We start from the raw sequence: 13,684 nt of genomic DNA on the forward strand, positions 1-13,684 counted from the left end.
GGAAAGTTCAATTAGACCAAACATAAATAAGAGGTTCTTAAGTAAACTAATTGATTTTTGGGCCACAAAATTAGAAACCAGGTTAATATAATTGATATGGATATGTTAAGATGAAAATGTCAATTCCAAACAGCAGGCATGGAGAGTCTGGGGGTTGAAAATGCCACTCACTGTGTCTCCTCCAGAGGCAAATGAGATGGACTGCATGGGATGGTGTGCAATCACCTGCAAGATACACATGTGTGAACATGAATGGCATGAGACCATTTAATACAATCTAAAAACATGTACAGTCAAATATGCTCTTAAAAAATTAAGAACTTGATTGGAAATCAATGATTCAGCAAGACCAAAAATCAGTCAGTCAGTTAATTAAATTGATTGATTTTTATTCTATTGTATATGAATAGATAAAGATATGAAGTAATTGTAATAAAAAGAAGAACAATGTTCTTCATTACGATAATGTTCTTCTTATATATATATATATATATATATATATATATATACAGTATATACTGTATATATAGCCCAAGTAAGGAGTCAGAGAGCTCTGTTTCTGCAGCTGCCCTCATACAGATCTGGGACAAATGTTAGGAAAACCTTCAATGTCCTCCTCAGCTCCCCTCACTATCCACTATCTGCATAGTCTACATTGCAGCTGAAGTACCAAGCTGAGATGTAGTAAGTCAACACACTCTCAACAACAGCTTTGTAGAATGTTGTGAGAATGCTGGGCAGGAGGGATATTTGTTTCAATTTCTCCAGAAAGTGCAGGATCCCAGTGGTATTCTTGGATTCAGAAGGATTTAATGCAATACAGTCTTTCCACTGCATTCTTGTGGTTGCTAGGGGTGCATGGTCAGGCGGTAGAAAATTGTAGACTCCTAAGGTCTTTTTGTCCGTGTTACAAATGGACAAATTTGCATCAGCCCTCTAGGTGTTTGTCTTCTTTCCTTTACACATACTCGTTACTTCCATGAACAAGATCGTGTACTGATGCAGACTTGGGTGTTTACAGTGTGAAAAGTGATGATTTGCACGGCCTTGAGACACTCCAGTCCTCATTGTAATAAGAGTTTGTTTGACTTGACTTTACTTGTTCAAACAGAGCAAGTAAAGTTTATCTATTTGGAGAATGGTTGTATTATATATAAGTTTCTGGATGAGTGTTTTTGCTGTCCAGATGAGAGAGAGCTCTGTGCAGTTGGATTTTAAAGATCTTCACACTACCACAGATCTTGAAAGGCACCCACACTAAATAAGGAGAGCTGTCTAATTTAGTCTTTCAGGTTGTAGGAGTAGATAATTTCACCTGTCGTGTAGTTGGGACGAGAAGTCCAAGGCCATCTACAGAAATGTTGACAGCGATGTTCATGCCTGCAAATCGCAGGTTACTCTTTCCCATGACTGACTGTAGAGCTTTATTTGGGGTCTAAATGAAAGGAAAATGAATGCAACCACATACAGATGTTAATTGAGTTAATTAAAACCATTCATGTTTTGGTAAAATAATACTTATTATAAGCATATGACACTGAAGTAAAGATTCAAGGTAAAATATTACTACTGACCTTTTTCCTCCAAGCCCCTTTTCCACCAGGCACTGCCTCACAAAGCCTGTTGATGGCTTCCCTGATAAAGAAAATGTGGAGAGGATGCTGGTCACACTAATGAAAAATACATTGGTCACTTGTCATAAATAAGTCTTCTGAAGTAAACTAACGTCCTTTATTGAATTACAAGAAATTGGGAAAATTAGGGCAAATTTTAGTCAGATGTGCTGTGTCCCAAATCTGTTACAAGTGAACAACTGTTTTCTATCTGGCCTGTTGTTCACAAACTGATCTACAAAATGTTATGTGAAAGCTGAGATTCTCTGCTAAATTACAGAAAGAAAAAAATAAAATGCTTGTTGTGTTTACATGTGTTTTGCACAAAGCACCTCTCTCTCCAGGATTGCTCTAACTCTGCAGTGAAACAGCTGCAACCTGTGGGAATGGTTGACCTAATGGCTACTGAAAGCCTGATTTCTCCGTGTGTCTCTGATGGTGGGGGTGAAGAATAATGTAGACTTGAGGCTGTAGCTCGCTATCTGTCCGCCATTGGATGGTAGGGACAGAAATCAACAGCCCCGGCTATCGAGTAGCTCATAAATATTTAAAAAGCAAGCGTCCTGGGCCTTGTCTCGGGTAAAGGTCTTCTCAGGGATTTTTGAAAAACACCACCATGTTCAAATGACTCATGCTGATGAAAGCAGAGGGAGGTGGAGAGACAGGAGGAGAAGAGAGAGAAGTTGTTGTTATTGTCTGCAGTTCTGGTCTTTCCCTGTTAGTCCTGGTATCTAAATGCTGAGACTCATTACCAACCTGTGTTCCCCATTAGGAGCTGAACGTTTTTCTATTTTTCTTTTTTAATTTTCATGAAGTGGTAGTTGTAGTCCTCAAATTGGGAGAAAAGAGAAATAGGTCAACCCACTGGGTCTTGCAAAAATATTAATGCCAATTGAACTTTTTGAGATTTTGTCACATTATTAACTGCAAACGTATTATTTTTTACATGATAGATCAACACAAATGAGTGTTGATCTCATGGAAGAAAACATAGACGAATCTGAAGTCTGTCATGAATTGACTGAACCACCTTCCAATTATACCAGTAGTTGTTTTGAAAACTGATCAATACCAAATTTGTATATATAGACCTTTTTCCCTAGATTTCTTAGTATTTTTCAAGCTCAGTCAGATTGAATGGACAAGGTCTATAACGATCAATTTTAAAATCTTGCCACAAATTTTCAGTTGGATTTAAGTTAAGAGTTTACCTGGGCAAATCTAACACCTAAATATAACCGTTCTATAACCTAACCCTAACGTATCCCTGTCTGGTTTCTTCCTCTGTCTTCATGATGCTATTTGTCACTAATATTGACAAAGAGGTAAAAAAATAATTACCTGAATTTATCTGAACAACCAAATCAAATTTAGGAGGAGCAAAAAGAAAAAGAAAATATGTCCAAAACATAAGCAGCCAGAATTGCCTTAGCAGGGTTCATGCCTCTGTTTTTCTTTTGCTGTTTTGTTTTGCACACCCGTAACCTCCTCCCTCTCCAGAACTTGCAGCCAAACACATTACCCAACAGGGTGCATTCACAGAGACCACTGCAGCTTTCCACTGTCATTAGCAAACATCATCAATTATAGATCCCCTCCTCTATCACTCCATCTCTGCTGCATCCTCCTTCTCCTCCTCTCCCCCTGCACTTAAGCTTTGGAAGCATGGTAGGCTCAGATTACTGATGATCGATTGTAGAGGAGAGATAGGAGGGTGAGAGGTGGAGGAGAAGAGAGACAGAGAGGAGGAGGGAAGAGGAGTGCGCTGCTTCTTTGGGGTTGAAGATGACAACATCACATGCAGCGCAGGGAAACAAAAAGGACAAACAAAAAGAAACTCGCATGCCAAGAGTTTCAAGTCTGAACTGCAGGAATTGGAACCATCTTTGATGCATTTATGAAAAAAAAAAATCTGCTGATCCACCAATTACTAATCAAATTAAGTGATTTAATTAAGCATTTTGATCTAAACATTCATCTAAATAGTCTAAATATACAAGCACTTTAATATCTCAGCCATGCACATGTAAATAAACACTATGCTTATTGGATCAAATTCTCCTGACTCATCACGGGCAGTAAAGACGGTTGCTGACTTACCTTGTCACCTGAGTCCGTGTGTTGAAGTCCAGGGAGCGCATTGACTTCAGCACTTCAATGCAACCCATATACTACAGAGGAAAACATCAAATCAGATGGGGCTCTGCAATATGCATAGAAACATATTTTTGTTCTGAGACTGACCCTGTTGGGCACTTAAAATACAAATGGTTTTTTTTTCTGATGCACCATGCTTTTAGACTATTATATCTTCCATTGTTAAACGTGATAATTCCCATTTATATTTTATGCTACATCCACACACTAAACATGAAAGCAACTGTCTAGCACAGCGTTGCACTAATGGCTGTCAAATCAGGGTGCTAATGGCACCTTGACTAGATTAGCATCACTCAGCTCCAGATTGCGTACAATCTGCAGCTTCTGAACCCTCTGGGGGGGACGATCATGTGTGAGGGTGTTTGATCCTGCAGGCAGTTCACGTGAGAATGTCGTCTTGTCTGCATCGATGTGAGAGAAAAACCTGTCATAGAATAAAACCAGGGATATTTCTGTCTGCTACAATTAATAGGGCAAAATCATCTCCAGGAACACTTCTCGATATCTGGTTGATTGTTCCTGCTACAAATGAATAATAGAATCAGTGTACTGAAGTGTCACAAGGTTTAGATCCTGAAAACTCTCATATTTTGTCTTCTGTCTGGTTAGTTTAGTGTTGAGCAGTTTTTAATACTGTTAACACTTCTTATGTGAAGTGCTCTCAAAAGTGTTGCTTTTCAGTTTGTCAAGCAAATGGGATAAACGTTACAGAAGGCTCCATGACATTTTTAGTTTCATACATTGCCTTGATAAAATTTTCACGTTTTCTGAAGTTATAGACCCAAACTTCAATACAATAGAATTATTGTTATCTGTATATTGCATAGAGAGGAAGGAAAAACATGGTTTTCAAATTTATTTAATGAATAAAAGTCAGAAAAATGTGGCATGCATTTGCATTCATTCCTCCGTACTTCAATTAAATTGTCAAATAAGAGTTCAATTTGATCTCAGCACAAATTCAACTGTTCTGTTAGAGAACATTAATGGAGAAACAGCATCATGAAGATCAGGGAAGACAGCAGACAGGTCAGTAAACAAGTAGGAAGCTTTGGGTATTAAACAATAACTTAAGCTTCATAGATCTCACAAATCACAGTACCCCATACATAAATAGAAAGACACAACTACAAACCAAAAGGCTGTCCACCTAAGGTCTGTAGGCTGTGCCAGGAAAGACTTGATCAGAGAAGCAGCCAAGAGGCCCATAGTAACTCTGGAGGAGCTGCAGAGATCCAGAAACCAGAAGGGAGAATCTGTCAACAGGACAATGCTCCACAACTCTTCAACATTATTACTGAAGCTGTTAGTAGTGCATATTATAGTTTGTAACAAGGCATAAAGGAGACACAACAAGCATTTGCAAGAAGATTCTCTGGTCTTATGATATCATGATTGAACTTTTGACCAAATGCAAGGAGAGGAGAAAAACTTGCAAGTAACATGGTGAAACATGGTGGTCAGTAAAAAGTACAATAGAGGGTAGTCATTGAAGAAAAGCCTGCTAGAGGCAGCGAAAGGTCTGGGACTGAGAAAAGGCCATAAACATACAATCAGAGCAACAGTTTGAAAATCGTCCTTTTCATTTCACTGTGTTTTAACATATAAAATCTCAACAACATACACTAAAGTTTGTGGATGCGACATGACAAGATGTGGAAAACTTCAAGGGGTAGGAAAATTTTACAAGGCAGCGTATTTGGAGGATAGTTCTTTGCAAGAAGCAACCACGCAGCAGAGATTAGGAGACAGATAGAGGACCTCTGAGTCTAAATGAGCTTAATAAGCTCTCTAATCAGATTTAGGCTTGAGGGAAGTCTTCCATCAAGAAATTTGTCCCTTTTTTCATTTCCATTTCATCTGCTGATGCAACGTCCCCCACACTCACAACCTCCACCTTTTCTCATCATCTGGATGTTGTCCTTCTGGGCTAAAGCTCTGACTTATACATCCCATGACTAGAGATACCGGGTTCTCAAGAAACATTCCTTACAAATTTAATAAAACTGGTATCCTCTTCTCAAACTCTGTTGTAGATGCCTCTTTCTTTGAGATAAATTCTGGCAGCTGGGTTGTTTGTCATGTCAGGGAGTCACAATTTTGTATCTGGAGGCAAGAATCACAATAGATGTTGCATAATGTTGGCTAAACGGACAAAAAACACCAAACAGATTCTCTTTTTAGAGCTCAGTCAGTGAATGCCATGCCTTTTCTGCGTGGGAGTAAAATGTTTTTGTTTTTTTGTAAACTTAACAAGTCACATTAAAGAAGATCAATATGCATAAGATGACTGTTAAAAAACTGCAATGAGACAGAGTACAAAGAGCTTAATATGTGTAATAATAACACCCGCTGTGGCAGCTGCAGTGCTTGTTTTAATGGCTGCGGCAGTGCTCTGGCTGACAGAGATAGCAGACGTACGGGAGACACAACACATGACATGTCTTGGTGGACACCAGGAAGATATAAACACATGACTAAGAAATCCATATGTCTGCCATGAAGAGGACTGGAAGTCTGTGAATGACTGACTATATGTGCAAACTGAAACAGAGAGAGAGAGAGAGAGAGAGAGAGAGAGAGGTGCTCACTGGGATGATTACAGTGCAGCACCAATTCACTGTCCCTCTGACACTAATACATGCAGCGAATTGCTCCTCCCTGCATGGATTTGCCACTGAATTGCTCAAACAGGAGCACAGCAATCCTGTTATTTTCCAAACTGCCTCTTACAGGTCGTCTGTGACGACTGTTACCACGCCTACAATGCCGGACTCTTAGAAACACATACGGATCATTAACAGGAGACATTGATCAGAGATAAGATGAGCCCACACTATGAAGCACGGAAAGCAGAGCTTTGTGACGAGAAATCACTTTTACAAAACATTCCGACCTCCGCTGCTACTGATCCAACTGCCTCATCCTCGTCACATGATGCAAATAACTGTGATTAAACGTAATTGAATATAGGAATGAATGGTGCTCGTATAATGTCATTAGAAATTGCACTCGGGCCCCCAGACTGCAGTAATCAAGAGCCGTGTCATTAAGTTTGAGGAGGAGGGGGAGGGAGCAGAGGTGAAGTGTCATCAAGGAGGACGCCATGGGGAGACGAATGATAAACATGACGCATAAGGATTCAGATAGCTCGGATTTATGAGATTTACCATCTAATAATTACTTTATCTACCCTGATTTTATTTATTATTTATAAATACCAATAAAGTTCTTTAATCTCCTAGGTTCCCCTAAACAAACAACAGTATATCATATTCATAGTCATGATTATAAGAAGCAACAGATAAAATTGATGCATAAAATCAGTCTATTCGCTTCAAAGATAAATGTAAACAGGCTCATATCCACACAAAGAAAACCACTCCCACACTCAGAGCTCACAATCAGGCAGATTACATGCTCCATAAACACAGTTTTTGTTTTAAATACAGTGTGACACAAGCCATATTTATTTAAAAGTGTGGTTGAGCAACAATAGTCTCCACAGTCAGGAGACATAATTTCATGGTTTATTTTTTCTCTATCCTGAAACCGTAAATGCAGCATGATACAGACTCTTAACCAGCAGCACCAAGCCGTCTATCTGGATGAAATTATGTATTCCCTCGGCACTGCCACATGAGCTGCATAACAAAGTGCCCGCTGTTGAGATGCTTTGATTTGTTTTTTCACATTCACATTTGGATGAAAGTGAATGAATAAAAAATTGGAGCCTTGATATTCTCTTCTTCCTATGAGAGTCTTTAATTATAGATGCATCACTTATTTTGCATCAGAATGGTCAAATTTTCTCTTAATAAGCAAGAGAAATACAAAAAAATTCAGATTTTTTTAAAAGATATATATTAAATGCTACACAACTGAAAACTCCAAACATTTCTGATCTATACATAGATCAAAGAACAATAGATAGGGACATAGGTTTTGGTGCATAAATGGGAACTCAGTCTATATCTGTCAAGTAAAAACAGATTAGTGTGTCACTAGGGTTAACAGTTAACTAATTATCCTCCTTTTAAATGTACTTACCCTAACAATGTAAGAAGCTCCTTGTCCCAGAATTTTCTTGTCTGGGTGCAGCCAACCCTGAGAGGGCTTGTGGATGAAGCTGCCCTTGGTGTGGAGCTCATCTCCCCCCAGCCACATGCCCTCCACCCTTGTCCTGCGGTTCATTCCTGACCTGGAGCTGCTGGAGACACCAGGGCTCACCATGACCTCTGCTGCGACCCCAAATCCATGTCCTGCTGGACCTCCAGAGGCTGCAGCTTGTGCTACGGCCCGCTGCCCTCGGATAGCCTGCAGGGAACAGGGGGTGACACAGACAGGGTCACAGGAGTTAAGTACGGCCACAAGGCTGGCCACGGGGCCGCTGGCTGGGCTCGCCCCACTGGTCCTGTTTGATGGTGATGAAGATGAGGCCTGAGAAGAAGCTGTCTTGGTTGAGTCCTTGCTAGAGCTGGAGCTGGATGGGCTTCTGCTGAGCAAGGAGTTGGAGAACTTCCACTGGGGCATCTTGGGGATGAGCATGCAGAAGGTTGTGGTGGCCTCCTGCTCCCCATCCAGGCAGGGGGAGTCTGCCAGGGCTGCGGCCCCAACCGAGGAGGAGGACCTGGCGCTGGGATCCAGAGGAGGCAAAGGAGGCAGGGGGAGACTCTGTGAGGAGGAGGAGACCCCCGGTGTGGCCACGACTTTGCTGCTCATGGCTAAGCTCTGCATCAGGTCGTCAGAGGAGGTTACAGACTCGTTGCGAAAGCGGTCATACTTTGGCTTAAGGAGCATGCCCGGAGGAGCCGCCTGAAGCAGGAGCTCAGAGAGGGGATAACTTTCAGAGGATGGAGGAGAGAGGGGAGTGGGGAGGGGGAGGGATGGAGTAATGAAAGAGGAGAGGAAAACAAAAGAAGAAAAATTCCCAGACCGAGTCCTATATCCTTGTCAAAGTCAGCTCAGCGCTGTGTGCACCTCCGCCTCTCAGACATTGTCCCGCTCTCATGCTGCTGCTGCTCAACGCCTCCTGCTCTGAGCGGGCCCGCTTCCTCTTACTGCCTGAGGAGCGATTGCTTGTGCGCTTTCGACTGTCTCTCCTTCTTCATGGATGATGTCATTGGCCTGTGAGTCCTGCCCTGCCCAGCTGCTCTCAGACAGTATTTGCTGAAACACACATGCTTTAACCGCCCTCCTCTGAGACACAAACACGCATTCTGCAGGTCACCTGCGGCTTTGCATGAAGCTACAATTCAGCAAATTACTCCATTTTGGGTTATTCAAAAGCAAAATCCTAGAATGCACCCAGAGATAGCAATACATTTCTAATTATTAATGGGTTTATGTTGCTGCTAATTAGATGACAATAATAAAAGTCTTACTGGTCTGATACTGGCGTAAAAGAAGGTGGTAATCAATACTGTTGCTCAGTGTGTTAACCTGCAATCAATAAGATGTTTTTCTTTTCTTTTTTTAAAATCAATAAGACATAGGCTGAATACTAAAACAGAGGCCCAACAAATACGCAACAGAAAATATGATGGTACTTTAATAAAGTAAAAATTAACCCATGAACTTATAGTAGAGACATGGGAACAAGACTAAACCAATTAGTTGAAGTGAATTTTGTATGAGTCAGCATGATCTCATTTCACCCAAGCTATATAGAAGCACCTAACAAAAGGAACAATGGAGTCACCACCTTAAAGGACGACCCATCTGACAACATCCAATCTTTTCCATTTGCTTGGATTGTCTTTCCCTCCACCCTCTCATCCACCTCTCAGGGGAGCAATCAGGCATCTCAGCGTGACCCTTTTAGCTCTTTACTTGCACCTTCCCCTGTGTGTTTCACTAATTCCCTGCCATTTCTACTCACTTTTCTACTCTCTCATATTGAGTGGGGGTTTACTCAATTAACCATAACATTATGAATAGTCAAGGGATGGCCTAAAAACATCTGGGGATCCCCTAGGGTGTGTACTCATATGTTGGGATTGTTGGGATCTTCTAGCTTCCTTAAAATGGAATCAAATATTTTAAGTGGATATACAGTAGTTTGGTTGTTTGAGGGAAATTTAAGCTTCTAACCCTGGTGGACTCTCTACTGTCTCACTGAGGATGAAGTTGGGGGAAGTTACTTCTGTATTAAGGTTCTGTTCCAAATATAGCAGAGTTTGAGTGGTTGCCAAAATTGTGCAGCTGGTGATATGTGTAATATTAACATCTAATGTCAGAGCACATTTTACCAAGTTGATAAGTGTTACATTAACTGTCAGTTGATATGCTGCATTTAATGCATTGCAATTTAGACATCTGTCTTTTTAAGAGGTTCCTGCTCTTTTTGCCACTTCGCCTTCAACACCTTACCACAACAATGTTTCTCCATTAAGCCTTTAACAACGTTCTTGAGAGCATTGCACCAAGATGTAGGTCATATGATGAGTTCTGCAGATATGCAGTTCCACCAGGTGTTTCCTAATTGCTCCTGCCACTAGTCTGGAGGAGCTCTGTGGGGGAAACACAGGGAGGGATGTGGTGCTTGGTGAGAGCAAGCATTAATGCACCCCAAATGGTTGCCAGGAAGATTGAAGGATTTCTCTAACATACTTGAAAGAATAAAGCAATGCTACAGGTATGTTTTGATGAGGGAACAACATTATAACTTGAAGTAAAGCTCAAAAAAGTCACTTAATACACCACCTTTAAAACAAGATGTTTGTATGTAATATTTTATCTTAGTTTAATACTAGAATCACATGTAATTTATTCTTAACTTCAATTAGATTTCCTAAATTGAAAGAAAAAAACTAACAAAATAGTATTTAAAATATTATTGCATCATTTCTACTTCTTGAAATTTACCACATCTTAATTTTCTCTGAAGGAAACATGTAAACCTTCAGAACAATACCAAGCAAAAATATGTTTGGTGTACAGAGCCATGAAAAAGTATTTTTCCATGTATAAATTTCTATTACTCCTTATGATTGCTTATCCTAAGGAGTGTTGTGACCATGATTAGGTCACAACAGTAGCAGGTCCATAATTAATCCCAATATATAAAAATGAAAAAGCATTTCAGGAAAATAATGTCCATACCTATAATAAAAAAAGGATGGTGGTGCTGTTATGGTCTTGGAGTACTTCGCTTCTTCGGACTACTTGTCATAATTAATAGAATCATCAATTTGTAGAGCTGAAAATCCTTAGGGACAATTTCCAGTCATCAATTTGTGACCTCAAGAACACTCAGGTTATTTAGCAGGACAATGATATGTGGCACACCAGCAAGTTTCTCTAATACACTTAAAACAACTGAAGGTTTTGAACTGACCCAGTCACAGTCTTGATTTAAATCGACATTAAACAGATTGTTTATGCTCGGAATGCCTTTCCTGTGGTTGAGTTAAACCAATTCTGCTAAGAATTGTGGAAAAAAGAGATGCAAAAAAATACAGATTGTGGGTGGCTGTCATGAAAATACAGCTGTTGCTTTCAAGGGCTGCACAACCAATTATTAGATTTTGGGAGGCATTTACTGATTCATGTACAGACAGGTTGTTGTCATTTTCTCTCAACAAATGGAGTCGTAATTTGAATACGGTGCCATTTATTTTCTCAGGTTAACATTGTCTGATATTAAAATCATCTATTGGCATATGAGACTTAAAATGATTTAAATAAGCAAAGGAAATGTGTAAGGAAACACATACTTTTCACAACACTCTAATAGCGGGAAATAATTCAGAATGATATCAGGATTTTAAATATTTACCTCAGAATGAAAAAAGATCGAGATCTCCTCATTTCTGGCAACTTCTAGCTGAAAACATCTGATACGACGTTTGCTTCAGCCTCCAAGTTCTACAGGACAATGAATGAAAGTAAGAGCAACTTATTTTGGTAATTGATAACATGTAACATATAAAACCAGTGTGCCTTTCGGTAAATAACCACTTGTTTTTTGTTTGCTGCTTAGTCATAAAGTTACTGATAAACCAGATGTAATCGATGTATGTTGACTGATGCAACAACAGCGAGCATTTCTCAGTATGTTTTGTTCTCTCTTTCCAAGAAAAAAAAACCCCTACACTAACACAGATAGTGAGAAAAATGTTATTTTTTTATTCAAATTAAATCCAATAATCAGATGTTATTACTGTGCAAACGGATCCTTTTTGTACTTTCACATTTATACTGGATGTTAAATTGATCTCAGAAGAATGATATTTGCAGTCATTGTTTTGACAATAGGAAATTAAATGACATCAGACTTGCATAGAGCCTTTCAGCAACCTCAAAGATGTTTCACAAAGAATTCATTTACATTCACACACACACACACACACACGCCCACCCCCATAAACGCACACCCCAGCAATAGTCAATTCACACATTTGGCCTAAACCTAACTCCTAACCCAAAAATAGTATTTCCCCTCTTAGGGCCCAATAAATTCTATTGAAATTTTCAATAAGGAGCAGTGGTTCTCACAACCCCACATTGTAGACAGAACTAGATCCCCACAAGGATACAGGGACCTGGTTCACACACACCAGTGACGTGCGGTGAGGTTCATAGCTGGTGAGGCACTGACGTCATCAGAATCAGATTTGCAAATAGATGCATAGATTGACAGCAGTTTACAGGTTATGTTTCACTTCTGCATCCTTACACATACAAACTGTAGCTCACAAAACACACATTTCCTTAAAAAACAAAACAAAATAAATGTTATTACTGTCTTACCTGCTTCGATTGAAAGTCCACTTGAGAAAACTTTTTTAGTGTTGTAATGTAGTCATCCATGTCGAAAGTCGGGATAAGCGAGAGGAAAAAAATCACTATCTCTATTATAATCTATCGCTGCACTTGACTTGCTTCCCGAATCGTTTAGCCTAGCTCGCTGTCACTTACTCGGCAGTTGAGGAGTGAACAAGACGAACGTCTGGGATCTTGAGCGCCCCCTGCCATGAGGCAAGAGAACTGCCTGCCTCACCTCGAACCTGTTCTCTGCCGTTTATAATCGCTCATTACACGAAACACGTTACACAAACACAGTTGGTGACAAAAAGCACTGTACATTATATACATAAGCTAAATTATTGGAAATAAGTTCACATATTAAATTTGTTTAAACCATTTTATTGACGCCGTACAGCAACATGCTCTCTCCGCTTAGCAGCCAGCGCAGAGCCAGGGGTTGCGCAATCCAAGGTGAGGCAGAGCTCGCTGCTGCCTCACCGGCATCGCTTCCAAGCATTTGAATGGGAAAATAAGAAAATTCAGCGATTTTGAACAAATAAAAATCGAAATTGGTGAAGCTACATGAAAAATAAATATTTTTTAGTACAAACCACCGGATGAATATAACAATTTAAATTACTTTATGATTATATATTTTCTTTCTTTCCATGATGGCTGGTGAGGCACTGCCTCACCTGCCTCCCCTGACCGCACGTCACTGACACACACAGCATATAACTTCACTCAACCTTTGGTTCGTCGTCGGTCTTTTTATGTCTGCTTTGCTTTTTTGGACAAGGTAGAAATTATACTTTGGTTTTGTACATCGTTGCGAAAGGTGCGCGTACAGTATGCTTGTCATTCTTGTTTACGATTTTATGGAGTATTTGCCCCTAAGTCCTGTAACGCAGAGATAGACGCCAAAGCTCTCAAGATTTTCTGCTTACTCAAATTCCACCACGAGCCAGTTTTCGAATTAAACATAAATTTAGGCTAAATATATACTACTTTCCTTTTCAAAAGAAGAGAAGACATCATAGAAGCTCATATTTCTGGAAGAAAAATATCATTTATTTCAACTTACAGTACATCCTGGCTCTTTTGGTTTTGCGTTTGAGTGACTCATCTTTTCACAGCTAGACGATCACTCTGAGTCCGCG

General features: G+C 39.9%; 1 protein-coding gene across 3 annotated transcripts in view; it reads right to left on the reverse strand.

Annotated features, from left to right (window-relative positions):
* Positions 1 to 11,727, reverse strand: part of shc2 (SHC (Src homology 2 domain containing) transforming protein 2) — an 18,623-nt gene extending 6,896 nt beyond the window's left edge. The window contains exons 1-7 of one of the 3 annotated variants that reach the window (XM_028026625.1): positions 11,554 to 11,727; positions 10,146 to 10,285; positions 7,824 to 8,090; positions 3,714 to 3,784; positions 1,575 to 1,635; positions 1,316 to 1,435; positions 172 to 225 (exon numbers count right to left, since the gene is read on the reverse strand). In XM_028026625.1, coding sequence (XP_027882426.1) covers positions 172 to 225; positions 1,316 to 1,435; positions 1,575 to 1,635; positions 3,714 to 3,784; positions 7,824 to 8,006 — 489 coding nt within the window. In that variant the 5' untranslated portion in view covers positions 8,007 to 8,090; positions 10,146 to 10,285; positions 11,554 to 11,727. The other 2 variants (XM_028026624.1, XM_028026623.1) reach the window with 2 other exon arrangements.
* Positions 11,728 to 13,684: the final 1,957 nt, after the last annotated feature.

The sequence above is a fragment of the Xiphophorus couchianus genome, chromosome 9 (assembly GCF_001444195.1).
Source record: "Xiphophorus couchianus chromosome 9, X_couchianus-1.0, whole genome shotgun sequence".
NCBI lineage: Eukaryota > Metazoa > Chordata > Actinopteri > Cyprinodontiformes > Poeciliidae > Xiphophorus > Xiphophorus couchianus.